We start from the raw sequence: 22,149 nt of genomic DNA, 5'->3' as shown, positions 1-22,149 counted from the left end.
AAAAAAAAAAGAAAAAAAAAAAAAAAAAAAAAAAAAGGTAAAAAAGTGGTAAATCTAATGATTGAGTGTTGAAGAAGAGAAGAAGATTACATGCCTCATCAAGCATGGATAACAATTTGACCTTCCTCCTTTGATGTTCATTTCTATCAGCGGCTGACAAAGCAGGCGGTGGCGGTGGCTGCGGTTGATCCTTTGACGTCGAGGACGAGACTCCGCCACCGTCCCCGCCATGGGAGTTCGACGTCAAATTTGACTTGTTCAATTTGTTATTATTATTTTTAAGCTGATCTCTTCCAACGCTACAAAACTCCTCCAGTAATTCTCGTGCGGGTTTGACATACTTTGAGTTTCTCAACAAGTTGACAACTCCCAACGAAGAATTAGAAGAAGACCCAATTCCGACATGGACTTGTTGAGGGTGATGTTGGTTTTGATAAACTAACCCGCTGTCACCCATTCTCAATTCCTCCGCTTTTGCAGCTTCTATGGACGAGGATAGTGACAAAGAAAGACGGCCTTCGTTAGGGTTTGAGGAAGAATAGTCTCCTCCTCCTCCTCCTGTTTCTTGTTCCGGAACTACCCCCCATGTGAATTGTCCAAAAGACCCTCCTGAAGAAGGGTTTGGAAGAAGCATATGGAGGGTTGACGACACGGGCGGCGGTGGCGGTGAGCGAGGGTTTGGGTTCATCAGAAAAAGCTGCATGGCCACTGCCGAGTCACCGGCGTTAATCTCTTGCCGGTTGCCATACCACTCAGCTTGAGGCCGTGGAGGCTGAGGAAAATTGAACATTTCAGACAAAATTCCGGTGGAGTCATAGACATGGTGAAGGGCAGCAGCGCCAGCAGATTGGTCGTCGTCCTCCTCCTCAATTCCGACCAAGGACGGCTGAGGAGGTGGCGGGTCTAAGCCTTGGAGGCGGAGCTTCTCCTTTCGGATCTGGTGGGCTATGTGGTTGTAGTGTTGGTGTTGAGGGTCTTGGTGGGAGGCAACGGCGGTGGTGGAGGATCTGTCAAAGCCATTCGTGAAGGGTGTGAAGAAACTTGCCGCCGCCGCAGCCGCCGCCGCCGCCTGGTGGTAGTCTTGTTGTGACATAGAATTACAATAGTAGAATAGAAGAAGTGGACGCCGTCGCTATAATCCCCATACCATCAAATTCTCATAATTTCTTCGCATTTTTTTCTGTGTGTATGTATATATATATATATATATATATATTTTCTGGAAATAAAACCAAACCCCAACTGAGAAACTAAGGATAAACAGCAAAAGGGTTTCTCTATTATTACTATATACTTCTTTCTTCATCCTTTCTAATTTTATCTCCAACCATTGGAGATAGCCTTTTTTTTTTTAATTAAAAAAGAAATTATTGAGTTACATTGACGAAAATACCCTCCGAATTTTTTGCCATTTCCAATTTATTAAATAAACGAGAGATGTCAGTAATTGTGCAAAATACAAAGGAATAACTTAGAAGAGATAAGGATAGTACAAACTACAAAGTGGCCTCAATGATACGAGTGGTGGAATGTCGGGAATGCCCATGCCTTTCATCCAATCTGGAGTTCTAAAGGAAGGGCAAATCCGTCATTGTGGTGGGGGAATAAATTAGCTAGCTACAAAGAGAGACAAATTTCAAAAAAGGATTGTAGCAACGGAAATTAATTGAGGTTATATTGTCGCACGCATGGGGAATCTGTGGCACGTGCCGCCTTTGATGTATATATATGCTGTGAAACCCACACGTAAACGCTTTATTGTTCGGCACTCTCCAAATTTTCGTATTACCAAATTACCCTCCTCCCAATTTCAACTTTATTATCATTTCCCCCATTTAATTATTTTTAAATAATAATAAAAAACACCTGAATTAGAAACATTTGTAATTACAACGCACAATAATTATACAAAAAATGTTTGTGAATTGCATAAATATTGAAAAACTTTTTTGGACGAATATTTTAATATATAATTATAAAAGAAATAATCTAAATTAAAAATTAAAAATTAAAAATGAGGTTACTTAAAAATAAATGAAATAAATGAAATATATTAATATATTATTGTGGTTTTATAAGGAGTGTGATGTGGATATTTTTTGTCGCGTGAATACCACTCGCCATCTCACGCGTCTGAAACCTCCACCTCCGCATCATTGAGAGCGAAATAACTTCCCTTTCATTTTCCCTCTTGTTTTTGTTTTCTTAAATCTCACGTGCCAACTCACGCCCCCTGTACAAAATTCAAATATTACACTCCTATAACTAATATCAGTTTAAACTATCAAGTGTTTTTAATATTCGTAATTATCTTAAAAGCAAAGTAGAATTCGATTGAGTTGACTTGACAAAAAAATGTCAATCCATCAATCAATCCAAAATTTTTTTGTTCTAAAAAAGATGTAATCGAATCAAAATTAAAAAGTTGGATTGAATAGATTAAGTTAGTTGGATTCGAGTGATATGAACACTCCTAATACAAATTGAATAAAACTTAGATCTAATTCTTTGAATATCTAAAAAATAGTAAAACATTGTTAAGCTACGTACGTTATTCATGGAAGTTATGTTTATAAAAGAATAGAGGTATGACCCGCATCACACGTATATGTCATGATTTAAAGTTATGGGGACTCATACACTTTGTGTGTCACATGCATCGAGATACTTTCCTCTCACGATAAGTACAAGGGCGTACACTACAATATTATGTATACCATAATATTGTGCGCGTTCCTTTCCTTCTACAACTTTTCCGGTACCTTGAGTGTAAGCTAGTCGAAAGCTAGGTTTAAAAGGTATGTATTAACTATTTATCATTAAAAGCTTATATACTTTATTGAATTCATTTATTTGCTGATATTATTAAGAATGATTGCTAAATAATTTAAAATACTAAAAATTAAAGTCTATTATTTATAATATATTTGTTAATGAAAATTAAATTAAAAATTATTTGAATAGTTTGACTTAATAAAAATCAATTAAGTAATAAAAATGATCTAAAATTAACTAATAAAACTATTAAAGGTAATCGTTAGAATGGGACGTAAAAATTATCCATCACAATGCTTATATTCCCATATCTCCTACTCGACTCGATGTAGAAGAGTAAGATGAATGAATATAAAATTGTCCGTAAGTAGCTTACTTGTAATTATTAAAGTCATTCTTAAGTCTTATATTAATAATACGTTGAGGCAAGGGTTGTGATGGATGGGACAGAATGCTAGTTACCATGAGAGACTATCATTACGTTCTATTTGTACTTTTGTATCATTTCAATTATTTCTCTCGATTTTTTTTTTTTAAAAATAAATTCAGATGCATTATTTTTTGGCTTGATGATACGAAATATGTCGTCTTAATTATGCTACAAAGACTTTACATCGGATGACAAGATTATACCATATATATTGTTCCAAAATGACAACAAAATAGAGTCGCATAAAAGGAATGCAATTTTAGAGTATTATTTGTAAGGATTTAAATAATTAGCTAGGTGTGGGTATTAATTTGCACGATTTCAATTGACCCTATAAATATTTATTCATGTTGTTGCTTTAGTAATACGATTTTGAATATTAAAATATAAGTTCTATTCTTCTTAAACTATGAGTTTGTTCATTTGCATTTCTTCGGTTTAAACTTGCATGCTAGGGTGATTAAAAAAAAATTTAATATAGTTATCTCGGGCCGTGATTCAAATCTTGAGTTTAGAAATGAGTTTTCATTAGAACATGATTATCTAGATAATTCGTTTTAAAACTTTATGTGAGTTGATTTCTATAGTTTTGAAGTTTTTGGATATTTTAGATCTAAAAACCTTATTCTAAATTGAGTGAGTAACCTTGAATCCTATCCACGAAAACGTATGGAAAAATGTTACTCCAAATTCTTTGATGGAAAGGTGTTTCCGACAAGCTCCGAATCTCAAAAATCTCCTATCCAAATGTTATGGGTACCCGAACCAAATCCAACGACTGCCTCCCTGCACCACTCAAACAAAGGGGTGCAACATCAATATTGGGTGGCAGAGCTTTGCCAGCCGGTTGATATAATTAGGCATCAACATCCTTAATCACAAGTCTTTTAAGGATGTAATCCCCGACTTGCATCATTTGATTCACGGTCATATGCTTGTTCTGAAGCTTTGATCTACCGACTCATTAATTAAGCTCTCGAATCTTTACTTTTAATTCTTATCAAAATGGTCGGGTCTAACCATTTTAATTTTAATTTTATTTTATTTTATTTTTATAGAAAAAGAAACCCATTGGCATTCTCTCACAATACTCCAAAATGTTGGGATAGAGACAAAAAAAATAAAGTTGGAATACTGCAAGAGGACACATGATTGCGACAACAATCAACAACCATAAAAGCCATCTATCCCGACCGTAAAGTAAAACTCATCATATTTTCTTCTACAAATACTAAAAACCATTTCAACAACCATCAAACTTAAATTTAAATGAAAATTTCAATATTATTGAAACTAATGAGATGTGTTCAAGCTCAGTGGTGGAGTCCCGAGTTGACCGGCTAATTCATACTAATGTAGAAGGTCATTTAATAGATAATATATATGCCAACATTTAACGTAAGTATAGGTCTAAATCGAGACGTTTAGTGATGCAAATTGAAAATATTCGAAAAGGGTTGGGAAATTGAGAGAAAAAAAGGAATGAATAGAAGAAAGGGAGAGTAAAAGAAGATATGATATATATATATATATATATAGATGAAGTGATTGATGTACGAGGAAGCGTCAACGCCAAAATAGAGTGTGTTGTTTTTGCCGAATACAGAAGGGTTTGAAAAGGAAACTGGAAACTGGAAACAGATGAGTGGAGGCTAAATTACCAAAGGGAGCCATGAATAAAGGTAAACGAGTATGGTCCCTCGCCCACCTTTCCCTTTTTTTTTTTTTTAAAAATACATTAGGGTTCATATACTTTTTAATACATTCTCTTTGCTAACTCTTCTTCTTCTTCTTCTCCTCATATCACTACAAATGCCATGATCATTTTGGTTTAATTTGTTAATTGTTTCTTGGGAAATGGGAATTCGGAATGAAACGAGACCCAGATGTCTGATTTACGAACTCGGTCACTGTAACAATCAAAATTCATCGCTAGCTGATATTGTTCTGTTTCGACTTTTCTTTTTGGGTTTTCCCACACCCTTATAAAGAATGCTTCGTTAGAGTCAAGAAACGAGTGTCAGTGTGAGATTCTATATCGATTGTGGAGAAGAGCAAATCATGTTTTATAAGGACGTGGAAACCTCTCGTAGCAAGCACGTTTTAAAATGGGGAGGAAAGTTGGGAAAGAAAAGTGGGAAGGTTTCCTCATTTTGGTGAGATAGCAAGCTACATTAAGCAAGGTTCACAAAAAAGCATTACTTTTGATAAATGAAGTGTGATCCCATGAGGAGATTAATGGGTTTAAAACAAGGGTATGGGTATTGGGTTTTATGTATGGGGGGAGAGAGGGAGGGGTTTTAATGGTGGCCCTAAACCAAGAAAACGACGGCATTCAAATAATTCAAAGCCAAAGGAAACAAATAGAAAAGAAAAGAAAAGCAAAATAAAAGAAAAAGGAGGATATATGGATGATGCGAAGGTAGGTTAAGTTACGAAGGTGTGGTCCTTGAAAGGGGTCCACGTGGCACGGTAGGCAAGGGGTGGTCATAGCCACATGGGCATTTGTGGTCCTAACAGGACATATTGACCTTTATTCAAAGACAAAAACTCAACATCTGCTTTACAAGACAGAGAGAGAGAAACACGACAGCCTGTTCACCAAAAGAAAGAGCTTTTTTTTATTTTTTTTTATTTATTTGAACTTTTTTTTGGAGGGCAAAAGGAAGTGGGCTGGGACTGTATTGCAGCCTTGTTGTGGGGGTGGGTCCAGAATAAAGAAAAAGCCTTTTTGTATGGGCCTATTATTTGGGCTTGGCCCACTACTTGCCATGACTAGTTCCATACATACTTTAAAGGAGAAATGGGTCCCTTGTTGTTGTTACGATGGGTTTAAAAAACTGGGAAAGTGTGTCAAATTAAATAAACTTGGTAGGTCCCGTCTCTGTCTATGTTTACATAAATTAAATAAACTTGTTGTTGTTGTTACCACATTTATGTTTGTCATATTGTGCAAGCTCTTTCCCTTCGTGGCGTTCGGCACAACCCGTTCATGAATGCTAGCCCGATGAGCCAGGTCTAGTGGGATGTGCGAGCTAACTTGGTAGGCCCATGCTCGCATGCATGAGTCATGTGTAGAGAAATACCATACATTCGGTTGGATTAGAAAGTTTATTAAGGCCATGTTAGGATGTTTTCAAATGATAGAATCCCTCCATGTTACATGTGTGCATTTTCCAACTCCAACAATGGAGGTTATTAACGGAGTATTTATTCATAAAATACTCAAGTCATGAATTGCATTCTCCTGGTAGTGGGACAATGATTGTGCTACATTTGTTCTCATTTAGTGAACAAGTTAGCCGTTATCTCCAGTTAGGTTTGAGAGAAATGTTTTAGAAAACGTGAGTAAGAAAATACATTGAAAACAATTTAAAAAAAATTAATGTTATAGGCTAAAAGCAAGTAGGTAGCAACAACGAATTTGATAGCATATAACTCGGGTAGGAAGAAGTGACAACTAGTCATATCCACTGTAGTACATTTTGAGGCATTTTAGCCCTGGGTGTAGACATGATTTTGGTGAAGGGTCATACACCCTCATATTGACACAACATGAAATAGTAAAGGTATATCTAAGATAAAAGCATGTAAAAGGGGTTTGGAATGGGTATGCGACCATGGACAACATGTCCTAGACAAGCACAACCAAGATATTCGACATGCAGTCATAGATAACACGCCTTGGACAAACATGATCGTGACATCCTCCCTCATTCAATTGGTTGACGTCTCTGTCAATCGGCTCTTCGAGAACTCAACTATGTAGGTTGAGGTTGACTATATGTCTCTCAACCCCCTTCGAGCTAATCTTAGCATTGAAGAGTCTCTTCCAATCTGCAAGGAACTATTGGAAATCACTTATCTCGTTGTTAACACTTGGCGCCTTCTTTGTTGGAGTCTCTACTACTTTCTTCGCTTGAAATTTTTTTTTTCTTTGCATGAGGTCGTGTCGCCTCTTTGTGCTTGACATCTTCTTGGTCGGGATAGTAACGCTTCAAGTTACTAACGTGGGCAACAAGACTAGTCCGCATCCATGGGAGTAATCTGATTTTATATGTCTCATTGACCTTGTGGATAACTTCCACTGGTTCATAGAATTTTCGCACTAGTCTTTGATTCTTGTTCTTTTGACTTGATCTGACCTCAATTTGATCAAAGCTCTCTCTCCGTCTTGAAATTATTGTGGTTGACGCTTTTGACAGGCCATTCTCTTCATCCGTTTGGATGATATTTTTGTGTGAACATGTGTAGCTTTAGAGGGTTTGTTTCTATCTCCCATCTTTGGTGGAGGTGTTGGCTTGATGTTTCTTCCTAGCTTTTGGGTGATCACTAATAATTGTGGGTGTAATGAACTCGACTGTTAGCATATGACATTCATTTGTGGTAGACAATCTCGCCCCCGATATAACATCAATCACATGGTTTATCTACCTAGGTGGAGATAAAAACTGTCTAACTTTCTTGTCTCTCGTCGCGGTGTTTTTATCTCGACCGCAAGACTTGTGTTGGGGTTGGCTCACTCGAGATTTCCTCTTCAAATACGACAACATTGCGAGGCTTGTGTTGTGACTGGTTGGAAAGAACAAGAAACAATAGTTCTAACGTTAATATTATTTAAATTTCACAGACGATGAAGATTCAATTGCAAACTCGGAAAAATAAAATTTAAACCATAACATATTTTCCATTAATCCAAAAAGCTGCCTGAATTAGAGAACTATTGCCTTCATCAATCAACTCGTGCAGCACAACATGAACTTCAAAATCCCATTGTATGAACTCTTTCCAACATTATTGGAACTTGTTGATTTCGGTCTAGATTTCAGGTTAAACCACTTCCTTGCCTTCCCAAATCGCTTTGTTTTTTTCTCCTCCACGCTAAACGTGTAGCTTCTCAAGAACCTTTGCCTCGAATACTTAAAGATCTCATTATTCCTATTTGTTTCAAACCCTAAAAGGGATGAACAATGCAAAGAATAAGATGATATCTCTGTCATGTTCTTGTTCATGTTCTTGTTTAAGCTTAGTCTTTGCAGAAACGTTGCATCTGCTTCTGCCCATTTGTTTTGGTTACAAAGCTTTGCACTTTCTACGCCTTTGATATCCATTATCATCACCTTGATATCTTTGAAGATGAAATCTAAGAACAGGGCGATGAACTCTAATATCTGCATGACAATAAAAATTACAAGATTTTGTATTAAAAAAGAGGGACAGCACAAGATATTATTGTTTGTTTTAATCAAATTTGAACATATTTTTTATTGAATAATGGTTGGATTATGAAGAATTAAAGATGAGAAAAGAAGAACAAAAATTAAACGTAATCTAACTCAAAATACAAAATTAAATGTCAAATCGTGTTGTAATTTTTACTAGATTCTGCTTACGTGAAATTAGGGAATTCTTGATCTTTAATAAGATTACAAATTTAATATTTAGTTGACTGCCATTTTATTGTCAAATTAAACAAAATAATAATTCAAATAATACTATATGAAATTATGATACTCTTAAATTCTTTATTCCTCACTTTGTTTCTTCCTACCCTCTTATTTAAAAACTTCCCTCTTTTCGGTTGGTGTCAAATAGTGTTGAAAAACGCCCATCCATAGATTGGAGGTGTTCATATGACTTGACAATTCGACCAACTCGAATCACCCAATCCAAACTATAAAAGTGGAGCCAGGTTGGATTGAATTAAGTTTAAGAAAAAATAAAAAATTTGAATTGATTCACATTATTTTGGTTCGATTATTATAACTTAACCCAACTCTCCGTACTTTTAAAATTACTATGAAAATTTAAAATTATTTATGCGTTTTGACCGGTAAATATTTGATTTTTGAGCTCTATGAAAATAACCGGTATTAGTACTATTTTTTTTAATAATAAAAAAAATTGTCAACACAACCTAACTCTCTTTGAAAATAGAGAGTTGGGTTATAAATCTATTCGGGTTGCTGAGGTCAACCATTCAACCAATTCAAATATTGGATTAGTCTAAAAAATTTATGGAACCTAACCAACCAACCCAACCTGGATTTGATGCAATTTGAGAGAAGGTAATTAACAAGTGATAACAAATATTTTTTTTACCTCCTGTTCATACAGCTTTTAACTGCTCGAGGGTTTTGCTTCTGCTGCAAACTTGTAGAACATTTTGGTACGTTGGTTCTCCAGGATTTAGGTTGAGTATATCAAAACAGTTTTTGTGTAGAACATTGTGTTACTGCACAATGCAAGCCCTCCTTTTTATAACTTAAAAAAAAAAAAAAAAGATAAAATTATTTTCCTTGTACATCGTTGATTTATCTCCTGTTTTGAAAACAAACTTTCTTTCTTCTTCTCCAATTATAAATTCTCAAAGATATTATTCTTTTTTTTTTCTTCTTCCATTAAAGATATAAAAAAAAAATATATTTGTTTTCCTAAATATATTAAATATTTTCTACTGTTTTCACCACAATTATTTTTAGTTAAGATTTGTTTCCATAAATTTTTTTTTTCATTTATAATCTTTTGAGATTCTTATATCTTCTCTTAATATAATCAAAATTTTGTGATTATTTTAAGTATTAGGAGATTAGATGGATAAGAATTGGATTAATTTAAATTTATTAATGTTTAAGTGAGTTAAATTAAAATAATTAAAATTTGAAATTTAGTCTCGACATATTAAGAGGATATTTTGCCGTGATAATTAGTTAGAATATATCTTAGATATTTAGGAAGCTGTTAGTATAGATTTGATTAACCGTATATTTTATTTATTTACCCGATTTAATTAGATATATATTTTTCTATTTTTAGGTATTAGTTGATAGTTTGTATCCTATTTAAACGTGTAAACCTGAATGAAGATCATACTTTCGATCCCAATTCTATTTCTATTTCTCATTGGTATCAGAGCACCGATCTTGGTGTTCTTAAATATCAAAATTTCCTTTATGGCGGAATCAGCCAAATCTAGCTTCAAAATTTCGGATGTTGATTTAACACATCCGTACTATATTCATCACTCTGATCAACCAGGATATTCACTTGTTCCAATCAAATTAAATGGAGCAAATTATCAATCCTGGAGGAAATCAGTTATGCATGCTCTTATTGCCAAGAAGAAAATTGGCTTCATTGATGGCACAATTGAGGAACCGTCCCAAGATGCAAATTCAACCGAATTCGAACTCTGGAATCAGTGCAACAGTATGATAATATCTTGGTTAACTCATTCCGTTGAAGCAGATATCGCTAAAGGCATTATTCACGCCAAGACAGCTCATCAAGTGTGGGTTGATCTTCACGATCAATTCTCACAAAAGAATGCTCCAGCAATTTTTCAAATACAAAACTCGATAGCAACGATGTCACAAGGAACCATGGCACTGTCAACATATTTCACCAAGCTCAAAGCACTCTGGGATGAACTGGAAGCGTACCGCACACCATTTACCTGTAATCAACGTCAAATACATATTGATCAACGCGAAGAAGACAAGTTGATGCAATTGCTCATGGGGCTCAATCAGTCTTATAAAACGGTGAGATCTAACATATTGATGATGTCTCCATTACCTAATGTGAGGCAAGCCTATTCATTACTTGTACAAGAAGAGATGCAGCGTCAGGTAACTTCCGAACCTACTAAGAAAATCTCGATTGCATCAGCAGTGCAAAAGAAAACAATATATTCAAAATTCGCCAAGGACAAATTGTGTGAACACTGCAATAAAAGTGGTCATACAATTAATGAGTGTCGAATTCTTAAGTTTCACTGTAAGTTTTGTGATAGAAGGGGCCATACAGAAGATCGGTGTCGACAGAAAAATAATTCTGGAAGGACAAGACAAGACAATCAACACAATAACCGTGGATATCGATCATCTGCAAATATGGCCGATGTTTCACAGTTGAATACAGAAGAACAGTCACCTAATTCCATTCCAAATTTTTCTTCTGAGCAATTACGACAGATAGCACAAGCCTTATCTGCAATCAATCATCACCCTTCTGGTAATTCTGACAATCACATCAATGTTGCAGGTTTGTTTCCCATATCTACATTATCTATTAACTCTGCGAGTTCTAATTCATGGATTCTCGATAGTGGAGCTACGGATCATATAGTATCAAAATCTTCTGTTATGACTGAACCAAAGGCTGCCATCATGTCTACAATAAATTTGCCTAATGAAGAGACAGCACGTGTGTCACATACTGGCAATATTTCCCTTAGCCCTAACCTTAAATTAAACAACGTTTTATGTGTGCCTTCAATCAATTTAAACCTAATGTCGATCAGCAAACTTACCAATAACTTGAAATGTTATGTCACCTTCTATCCTGATTCTTGTGTTATGCAGGACTTGGCTACGGGGAAGATGATTGGCACGGGTAAACAATTTGGAGGTCTCTATCATATTTCTTCATCTCCAATCAAGTCTTCAGCTCATCAAGTATCTCAGTCATCTGATTTGTGGCATTTACGCCTAGGTCATCCTTCCTTTTCTCGTTTTAAATTTCTAGCTGATCAATTGCATCTTAATAATGCGAGTTATTCTCATAATTGCAGTATCTGCCCGTTAGCAAAACAAACTAGGTTGTCTTTCCCAAGAAGTTCAATAACAACCCATTCTGCTTTTGATCTGATACATTGTGATGTTTGGGGACCACATAAAATTCCTACCCATTCTGGTTTGCGTTTTTTTCTCACTATTGTTGATGATTTTACTCGATGTACTTGGGTTTTTTTAATGCAACATAAGTCAGAAGTACATCATTTGTTGATGAACTTTGTTAAATTCGTTCAAACTCAATTTCATACTACTATCAAGATAGTTCGATCAGACAATGGGACTGAGTTCCTATCTTTGCAACCATTCTTTACTTCTTGTGGTATTGAATTTCAGCGCACTTGTGTCTATACTCCACAACAAAATGGAGTCGTAGAACGCAAGCATCGCCATATCCTAAATGTAGCTAGGTCTCTTCTTTTTCAGTCACAGGTTCCACTTAATTTTTGGGGAGAGTGCATTTTAACGGCTGTTTATCTTATAAATAGAACGCCATCACCATTATTATCTAACAAAGACACCCTTTGAAGCACTCTACAAACGACCACCTACATTTCATCATCTTAAAGTTTTTGGTTGTAAATGTTATGCAACTATAGTACATCCTAAGCAAAAATTTGAACCTAGGGCAACTCCTTGTGTTTTCGTAGGATATCCTTGTGGTCATAAAGGTTACAAGTTGTATGACATGCAATCTCACACATTCTTTATCAGCCGTGATGTCAAATTTTGTGAAGATGATTTTCCTTTTTCATCAGCTTCACAAACTTCAACATTAGCTCCTTCGACTCCTGTTGTACCACTTCATGATCCATCCTACTCAAACATCCATCCTCCACCTTCTATTCCTTCACCTCCTACTCCTCCTTCACCTCCTATCCCTTCACCTACTACTCCGTCGTCTCCTCCACCTTCTCCAGATTCGCCCACTAATTCCAATTCTATCCCACCTGATACATCAGCTCCACTTCGACGTTCTACTCATACTAAACAGCCTCCAGCTTGGCATAAGGATTATGAGATGTCTTTTGGAGCCAATCATTTAACCTCTAGCTCAAGTCCCGGCACTGGCACCAGGTATCCCCTTCATCATTACCTTTCATTCTCTCGTTTTTCTCCTACTCAACGTGCTTTTCTAGCTCTTATTACATCCCAGACAAAACCTAAAACCTATGACGAGGCAGTTGGCGACCCGTTATGGCAGCAGGCTATGAATGATGAAATTGCAGCTTTGGAACGTAATCATACATGGTCTCTCGTTCCTCTACCACTTGGTCATAAAGCTATTGGTTGTCGTTGGGTGTACAAAATTAAATACAACTCTGATGGTTCTGTTGAACGTTATAAAGCTCGACTAGTAGCAAAGGGGTACACTCAGGTTGAAGGTATTGATTACACAGAAACATTTTCCCCTACAGCGAAACTTACTACACTTCGTTGCTTACTCACTGTTGCTGCTGCTCGAAAATGGTTCACCCATCAGTTGGATGTTCAAAATGCCTTTCTCCATGGTAATCTAGACGAGGAAGTTTATATGTCTTTACCACCAGGTCTTCGCCGACAGGGGGAGAATACAGTATGTCGGCTCCATAAATCTCTTTATGGATTAAAACAGGCTTCTCGCAATTGGTTCTCCATATTTTCTACAACTATACAAAATGCAGGCTACACTCAGTCCAAAGCAGATTACTCTTTGTTTACTAAGAGTAAAGGTACTTCTTTCACTGCAGTTCTAATCTATGTTGATGATATTCTGTTGACAGGCAATGATCTCGAAGAAATTCAATATCTCAAGACTAGTTTACTCCAGAAATTTCTTATCAAAGATTTAGGAAATTTGAAATATTTTCTAGGCATTGAATTTTCTCGATCTAGAAAAGGAATTTTTATGTCTCAAAGGAAGTATGCTCTAGACATCCTTCAAGACACAGGTCTTACAGGAGCACGTCCAGACAAATTTCCTATGGAGCAAAATCTGAAACTTTCTTTAACCGAAGGAGAGAAGTTGAATGATCCAAGTAAATACAGACGGTTGATTGGCAGATTAATATATTTGACCGTCACTAGGCCTGACATAGCTTATTCAGTTCGTATGCTTAGCCAATTTATGCATGAACCAAGAAAACCACATTGGGAGGCAGCTCTTCGAGTTCTGAGGTACATTAAAGGCACTCCTGGTCAAGGACTTCTACTGCCATCTGAAAACAATTTAAGATTACAGGCATATTGCGATTCTGACTGGGGTGGTTGTTGAACTTCCAGACGATCTATTTCTGGGTTCTGCATTTTCCTCGAAAATTCAATTATTTCTTGGAAGTCTAAAAAGCAGACTAATGTGTCCAGATCATCAGCAGAAGCCGAGTATCGAGCTATGGCAAATACTTGTTTAGAGTTAACTTGGTTAAGATACATTCTTCGAGACTTGAATGTTCCACTGTCCGAACCAGCATTATTATATTGTGATAATCAAGCAGCATTACATATAGCAGCCAATCCAGTTTTTCATGAACGTACGAAACACATTAAAATAGATTGTCATATAGTTCGAGAAAAATTACAAGCTGGAATCATCAAACCGTGTTATGTTTCGACCAAAATGCAATTGACAGATGTTTTTACTAAAGCTTTGGGAAGACAACAATTTGACTTTTTGAAGGGCAAGTTGGGTGTGATCGACATACACTCTCCAACTTGAGGGGGAGTATTAAGAGGATATTTTGCCGTGATAATTAGTTAGAATATATCTTAGATATTTAGGAAGCTGTTAGTATAGATTTGATTAACCGTATATTTTATTTATTTACCCGATTTAATTAGATATATATTTTTCTATTTTTAGGTATTAGTTGATAGTTTGTATCCTATTTAAACGTGTAAATCTGAATGAAGATCATACTTTCGATCCCAATTCTATTTCTATTTCTCATTCTTAACACGAGATTTATTTGAAATGGCTGTATTATGAAATATATTTAGATATCCGTAATTAGTTAATATTTTTTCTATAATGGATTAATTATATTTTCTATTATGGATAGGAGTGGCTGACATTAATAATATATTTTCTATTATTTTCTAATTATGGGAGGATATATCTAAGATTTTTCCTCTTTCCTTAAGATTAAATTGAGAGAAGGTTGAATCGAGCCGGTCTCGAGTCTTATTGGGTTGTAGGCATGTAAAACGCACACCCATATGGTAAGTTCCTCACCTAGGCTACCTTAGTTTAAGCGGAATTGATTTTTAGGCAAAAAAAAATCTAAAAGTCGTCTTGATTCTGATTCCTTTCACTCGAAATTTTTTGAATGAGTGGAAAAAAATACATTAAGCAATCAAGCATGTGAACATAAACAAATTTTTAAAAAGTTAAATCTAAGAATTTTATTAAAAACACGTTGGAGAATTAGATTAATTAGTAGATATGTACTTTCGGTTCAACATAGGTTACGATTTAGAATATTTATGGACGTTTATAGCTACTTTGAAAGGACTGATTTGATGTTCATGTGTTGATAAAGACACAATTCCATAATAATACATTGATACTAACATTGTTGTAGACAATAGGATGAGAATTGAACATACAATCCTGTCGGAGCAACGAGTATTATAACACTCGAATCATTTGTCTTGAAAATCCATAACCTTTTCAATCTCGAGCTATTCAACAACTTTATGGGAAACAGAGTGATTTCAGATATTACTTTTTCCCCTTCTTCAAAACCCCCTATTATGCATTCTCTTTTCTACAAAAAAAAAAAAAAAAAATTAAAAAAAAAAAAAACATTACCAAACGACCAATCTTTCATGAATCCAATCAAAACGAGAATAAATACCTCTTTAGAAAGAATAATCTCTCGATTTATATATGGAACATCGAACGAGATTTCGGAATTCGTAATAGTTACCAAAGCTGTCAAAAATGGAGAAATTTACAATCGTGTCACTTCATGAAATACGAGAACTAAGGAAGAGAGATTACCTCGACCAGCACATAACGTTATGACACTCGATCTGAACTCCTCTAAATCAATTGAAACAAAGGAAGAATAGTCAATTTCGCCTACTTTCTTTGGTTCTAATGGTTCCGATTTAAGTTGCCTTGTGTCCCATCGACGTTGTTGGCCTAAAATATTAAAAACGTTAAAGAACGAGAAGGGTATTGTTTCATGATCTTGAATCAAAAGAAGATAATTCTTGGAATGAAAGATTGATTTTCATGGGAAGAATATACTAACTATGACGCTTAAATGCAAAGGCGATGCGTTCTTGGTTAGCGAGAAGAAAGAAGACGAATGAATAAAAACCGTCGCGTTCCATATTGGAGATGATGGTAGCGACTTCGGCAATGGGGACGTTGACATAATGAAGTTGATCGCAAGAGAAATGGGAGAAGAATTGAGGCATGATTTGGAGGGCTAAAAGGGAAGGAGGGGAAGAAGCTAAGGAGATTATTATGGAGAACATGGTTGGAGAGCCTTCTAAATCGGCCGTGTCATGATCAAATCTTTGAAGAATGGAGATGGCATCTATGAATGGTTCAAGGGAGTCGAGCATGAAGTTCAGCATGCTGTGAAGTCACCGTTTTTGGATTGTACTCAAAATTAGTATGTAAACAACTTCAAGCCTTCGCCTCATTTTTATACTCTTCATATAGCCCTCTAAATTTCTACTAATGTGTTCCTAAAAGATCAAAGTCAAGTTATCAAACTCAAAAAATTTGGAGATTCTGGTCGACTAGCTTGGGAAGGTACGCATCGTGTAAATAAGTAGGCATTCAGTTCTTCTCAAGTAATACTTGTAGGGATTGCTAGGCACACTACCACATGAGTATGCCTTGCCTTAGGTAGTTACACTATGCCAAGTTAGGACTTTAGAGGATATGAAAAATTACGAAAATACCCATAGGATGAGATTTTTATGATGGATGTTATTTTAATGGTTTCTGCTGTGCTATAAACAAGGATGAGACATTGTGATTTGTACTCTTGGTGATTGATGAGCGTTATCTTTCCATTGAGCTTATATGAATGTTTAGATAATGGTTATCGTGCTTTAGGTAGATGATAGAATTATCTCCCTAATCAAGTATACATGAAAATATAAGATAGCTCCCGCCCTTTATAAAGCACATTTATTTGCATTGAGTTAAGGTTAGAGTATTAGAGTTAAGTTGGTTAAACGATGATGTATATCATGACACATCGGATAGACTAGTACCTTAGGATTTTGAGAGGCAATTAGGGGCTAGACTTGCATGGACCCAAAATGATAAAAATGAGATAAGAGAATCGCTTGAATCTTCAAGACCTCCCAAATGCTTAGATAACTATAGAGATTAGGTCTGTACTTCATAGAGCCTAAAAAACAAAAAAAAAACTCGTGATAACCTATTAGGATAAGAATGTGAAGCAATGAAAGTCTATAAGTAGGTTGCTTACTAAATATTTTTTTACTCACTATATTCTTCACTTTTATTTAAGGTGACCATCGGTTGAGGTGGAAGAGTACTTAGGAGCTGCGTGATCATAAGGGGTTGTTCCGGTTTGCATTTATTTTAACTTGACCTCAATCTCAATCCCCGTTTACAATTAAACATGAATAATTTCGATTGGTGTTAGATTTCAATTTGTTTTTTTAGTTGTAGTATTTGTTTTAAATTGTTAATTAATAAATTTGTTGCAAAACCTATTATTTATAAGCTTATTAATATATGACCAAAGTGCAACTAGCCCACGAATTATTACAATTAAACACAACTCTTAATTATGAAAAACTCAAAATTATAACATTAACGAATGAACATATTATTTAAATTCAATAACTATAATATTAATCATGAAAGTAAAAATTCGATGTTTGTTTGATCCAACTTATTGATGTTTTATTTCGAAACTGAAGTTTAGTTTTGCTCTTCGATTTGACGAGCGTTAAAAGATTAGTTAGGTAAAGTTTCTATTGAGCCATGCTTATGGAATAAGTCTGATTGTGAGAGCCTACGAGGTTCAATGTATGCTTGATATGTAGTTGAACTGATTGAATATTTACTTGATAAAGTACATTAGTACTAGTAAGTATGTGAAACACTCATGTGTGACTGAATAAATATACATATAAACCTTACAATGGGAAAGTATGTTAGGTTACTTAGTTATGCATATTATAGAGCCTTGGCTATGATTCATGATTATATGCCTTGTTATTAGGTTATTGTTATTAGGTTATTGTTATTAGGTTAGTGTGCGAGTTCTATTATATGTTAGGGGATCAAAGTTGTACTTGATTTAGCTTTTGTATGAAATTGACTTGTACTTGATTTAGCTTTTGTATGAAATTGACTTGTACTTGATTTAGCTTTTGTATGAAATTAATTTGTGGAGGAAGTTTAGGGTTAGGGGATCAAAGTTTTCGTGAGTCAATAAACTTAGACTTGTACTTGATTTAGCTTTTGTATGAGATTAATTTGTGGAGGAAGTTTAGGATATGTTTTATTTCTTATAAATAGCGATAATGTTCATTTTATTCATACACAAAAATAATAAAATAAAAAGTATTGTGTTTAATAGTTCTCGAGTACAAAAAAATTCTCTCCTAAAGTTATTGTATTTCTTTCTTCTTTGGTTATTCGTTCCGTGTACTTCAATTGAGGGTCAAAACCAGCATCTGGTATCAGAGTTAGGATGCCAAAATAAATGTCTTTATTGTAAAAAGTTGCAAGAAGAGATGTACAATGATAAAGAGTGGAAAGAAGGGTAGTGTAATGCCTCGTTACTCACAAAGAGTAACTATGCACATGGTCGATAAAATGAGTGTAAATTTACAGGGCACAAAGCATGTGGGGGGCCATCAAGCTTGGTTGATGTCAATGAGTGTAAGGATAGGATGACTTTTATTGCCATCTATCAAGCAGTCTCGAAGGATGTTTTTCTTATATTGGCACTGAACTCTACAAAGGCAATGTGGGAGACAACATAAACAATACATATGGTTATAGAACATGTCAAAAAAGTAAAGGTGCAAATTTTGAAGGGCGATTTCAAGGCAATTCACATGAAGGGTGATGAGTCGGTGGATGAATTTTTCATGAGGTTGAGGATAATCATCACTGACATTCGTTTGTTAGATGACAAGGTGGAGTAGATCTTCGTCATCGAAAATTTTCTTCAAGTTGTCCCCACGAGATTCATGAAAATTGTTATCTCTATTAAGTAATTCAGTGACCTCAAGAACATGTCGGTTGAGGAGGCCGTTGGTCGTTTAAAGGCCAATGAGGAGAGACCTTATAGCTACAACGATAGGGAAGAAGAGGAACACCTCTTACTCACACATCAGGAGTGACTCACAGAAATAAAAAAGAAAAATGTGGCTGATTCTTCTTTTTAAAGTGTGAAGGGACGCGACAGCCACGACATGAAAAATAGAGGTCGTGGGCTGGCTGAGGACGTGGTAACAAAGGAGGTTGTGATAATCTCTCACAAACTCATAAATATATTAACCTCGAGAAGCTGAGAACATGATTAAGTTGTTAGGTTATGAAACCTGATACTTATTTATAGCTTGGTCAACGGTTATATCTGATAAAGCTATATATAGTAAAGCTATATATGGTAAAGCTATATCCGGTAAAGCTATATATGGTAAATAGTTATATATAGTAGATGGCTAAATCTGGTAAAGCTATATATAGTAAACTATACCATATATATATCTGGTCCGGTAGAGCTTTGAAGATGTACTTTCTATTCTATTCTCTGTACTCTCTTGTTGTACATACCTGAAGTCATCAATAGAAAAAATCTTTTTAGCCAGAGTTCTCCTTGCACTTTTCTCTATCCCATTCTTTGTGTTCATCTAGATGAAGCGTGTGCGTTGTTGTGCGATCCCAACAACTGGTATCAGAGCAAACGACTAGTATCGATCCCTAACATAAGTGTCACTCTTGTGAAGAATATGAACATTATGAAATAGAGTGCCGAATAAGAACCACAATGAGAAGTAAACCTCACATTCATGCATGACCAAGAGCCTACACTGATGTTAGCTAAGAAGATGCCTAGCCTGTTGATGGATGCTTAATAAAGAGAAGGTTATGACGAACCTCCTCGAAAATGGAGAAGACCTAGTGGAGAACAACATGGTACCTAGACAACGAAGCGAACAACCACATAGCCGTTGATCGAGAAAAGTTCAAGGAGATTGATGAGAAGTTAATTGGAAATGTGAAGTTTAGTGATAAATCAATTTTAATCCGAAGGCAAAGATCCATGCAAGAACTACAATCAATATCTACTCACCAAGAAAAAATATTATACTAGAGTGCCATGTGGCTATAGAGAGACCTCCACTATATCTTGATTTTGTATTTGAACATTTATTATACTCTTTCTAAGTTATATCTTATATAAAGTGCTTATGTTACTCATGCATTTGGATTTTTAAATGTTAGAATTCTACGGTGTCACTCTATTTAATTAAAGTACATTATTTATCGAGAATTTTCAAAACTTATGTCAATACATAACGAAACATTGGTCGTTACAATTATCTTGAAGGATCAAGATTAACTCCTAAAGAAATTATGTTTCATCCAAATGTGTTCAATTAACATATTAGAGAATTACTAAGAGAAAAAAGAAAGATCAAATGGTATATATTGTAATTTTTGTAGAATACGAGAATTTCCCATATCAGAAATCATCGGGAAAATAATATGAGGAAAAGTGAGCATGCAATCCCAAAGGAGCAATGAGAATTAGACAGTTGGACCCAATGGATTTGAATAACCACAACCTATCAGATACCAAGTTACAATAGAATTGCATAGGATAGAGAGTCATTGAGGAGTTAATTTCTTGTCCAATTGCAACGCCGCCAATTATGCAATCTCTTTCCTGTCAAACATGATTATCATTAAACACCTCATTGATATCTATGGTTTGAACAATCAAGCATCATGGATATCATCAATGCAAGATACCTGTGCATCAAGAGTGAACCGACTACTCCCAACAAAGAAGGAAATTTTTGAACTCGAAATAGTAACATAAGCTATGACAAAAACCACAAAAACACAAATGAATTCCCTAACAAAATCTAACATTCTTCAAGAAATATAAGAAAGAGGGAAGAAATTACCTTCATAAGCGTTATCTAACCATCTTGCAAGGGTTTTAAAGAGATCTAATTCAATAGAGACAAAGGAAGAATAGTCGATTTCGCCTACATCCTGCCGATACGAAGGTATGGATATGGGTATCTCTAATGTTGACACATGGTGTACTTCGTCTAAAACTAGATATCAAGAAAGAATTAGCAATAATAAGAACACAAGAAATGAGGAGAATTCAAGATTGAAAAATATTCGAACCATGTTTCTCAAATTCAAGGACCATGTGAGGTTGGAATCGCACAAAGGAGAGGGTGAGTAAATTAGAGCCTTCACGGTCCATGTCGGCCAAGTTCGTGACGAGGTCTGTAAGGGAAGCTGTGAAATAGTGACGTTGGTTGCACGAAAATTGGTTGAAGAATTGGGGGTCAATTTTGAGGGCTACGGCGCAGCGAATGAAATTTTGGGGGATTATTATGGCGAAGCTTGATGGAGTGGATTTAATGTCGGCTATATCGTGAAGTCTATGCATCATGGAGAGTGCATATAAAAAAGGGCCGAAACCTTCAAGCTCAAAGAGAAGCATGGTGGGTAATGGGTGGATGTGGATGGAGATGGGTGGGGGTTTCGAGTGTTATCAGAAGTGTATGCAACTTTGCTGCTTTTGGGTCCTTTTATACACTAATAAGTCAGTTAGGGAGGGAATAACCACCTACTTTAGTGCTTGAGTTAGCCACTAATGTGTTGATTATGAGTCTTTTGTTTGAGAAGATTTAATAAGTTATATTGTCCAGTTAGGAATAACGACTCTCCACCCTGGTATGATATTGTCCATTTTGTGCATAAGCTCTCGTGGATTTGTTTTGGACTTCCCCATAAGACCTCATGTCAATGGAGATAGTATTCTTGATTATAAACTCATCATCATTCCTAAATTAGTCGAGGGACTTTCATCCAATAGAGATGACAACATAATGAGAAGATGTATTAGAGATAGTGAAATACTAATAATTTTTTAACAATGACATGCATCTAGGTATGGAGGTCATTTTGGAGAATAAAGGACAGCATCTTAGTTATTTCAATCCCATTTCTATTGGCCAATCATTTTTAGAGATACTATATAATAACCCAAAATTTTGGGAAAGAAAAAAGGAAAGAAAATGTCCCAAGTGGCTTAGAATTGAGAAATGGGGGTTGGCCTCCATTATAAGAGGGTTGTCATCCCACTTGAACAGTTCGAAGCATCTCGGAGAATACAT

At 35.5% G+C, this 22,149-nt stretch overlaps 3 protein-coding genes across 3 annotated transcripts in view; all 3 read right to left on the bottom strand.

Moving 5' to 3' along the window:
• The window catches only part of LOC111451019 (BEL1-like homeodomain protein 2), a 4,953-nt gene extending 3,675 nt beyond the window's left edge, over nt 1-1,278 (bottom strand). The window contains exon 1 of the mRNA XM_023091248.1: nt 95-1,278. Coding sequence (XP_022947016.1) covers nt 95-1,093 — 999 coding nt within the window. The 5' untranslated portion in view covers nt 1,094-1,278. The remainder of the gene's footprint in view (nt 1-94) is intronic.
• Nucleotides 1,279-13,969: 12,691 nt separating this feature from the next.
• On the bottom strand, nt 13,970-16,350 carry LOC111451596. The gene is made up of 5 exons (XM_023092067.1): nt 16,020-16,350; nt 15,764-15,907; nt 15,618-15,694; nt 15,367-15,527; nt 13,970-13,979 (listed from the first exon to the last, which is right to left on the bottom strand). The coding sequence occupies exons 1-5, from the start codon at nt 16,348-16,350 to the stop codon at nt 13,970-13,972; spliced, it is 723 nt and encodes a 240-aa protein (XP_022947835.1).
• A 4,118-nt stretch (nt 16,351-20,468) lies between these two features.
• LOC111451595 lies at nt 20,469-21,473 on the bottom strand. The gene is made up of 4 exons (XM_023092066.1): nt 21,149-21,473; nt 20,917-21,072; nt 20,759-20,829; nt 20,469-20,672 (listed from the first exon to the last, which is right to left on the bottom strand). The coding sequence occupies exons 1-4, from the start codon at nt 21,471-21,473 to the stop codon at nt 20,469-20,471; spliced, it is 756 nt and encodes a 251-aa protein (XP_022947834.1).
• Between the last annotated feature and the right edge of the window lie 676 nt (nt 21,474-22,149).

Source organism: Cucurbita moschata, unplaced genomic scaffold (assembly GCF_002738365.1).
Source record: "Cucurbita moschata cultivar Rifu unplaced genomic scaffold, Cmos_1.0 Cmo_Scf00013, whole genome shotgun sequence".
Classification (NCBI taxonomy): Eukaryota; Viridiplantae; Streptophyta; class Magnoliopsida; order Cucurbitales; family Cucurbitaceae; genus Cucurbita; species Cucurbita moschata.
Note: the sequence above shows the minus strand (reverse complement) of the source record. Positions and strands in the feature narration are given on the sequence as shown.

Bases quoted from the DNA above. Each gene is read 5' to 3' on its own strand.
- LOC111451596 (XM_023092067.1), bottom strand. From the start codon at position 16,350: ATGCTGAACTTCATGCTCGACTCCCTTGAACCATTCATAGATGCCATC. The intron at 15,695-15,763 runs GTAATCTCTCTT...CATTTTTGACAG, and splicing joins AACGTTATGTGCTGGTCGAG to CTTTGGTAACTATTACGAAT. The intron at 15,528-15,617 runs GTATTTATTCTC...TTTTTTTTGTAG, and splicing joins AGATTATTCTTTCTAAAGAG to AAAAGAGAATGCATAATAGG.
- LOC111451595 (XM_023092066.1), bottom strand. From the start codon at position 21,473: ATGCTTCTCTTTGAGCTTGAAGGTTTCGGCCCTTTTTTATATGCACTC. The intron at 21,073-21,148 runs GTTCGAATATTT...CTTGATATCTAG, and splicing joins CCTTGAATTTGAGAAACATG to TTTTAGACGAAGTACACCAT. The intron at 20,673-20,758 runs GTATCTTGCATT...CATGTTTGACAG, and splicing joins GGTTCACTCTTGATGCACAG to GAAAGAGATTGCATAATTGG.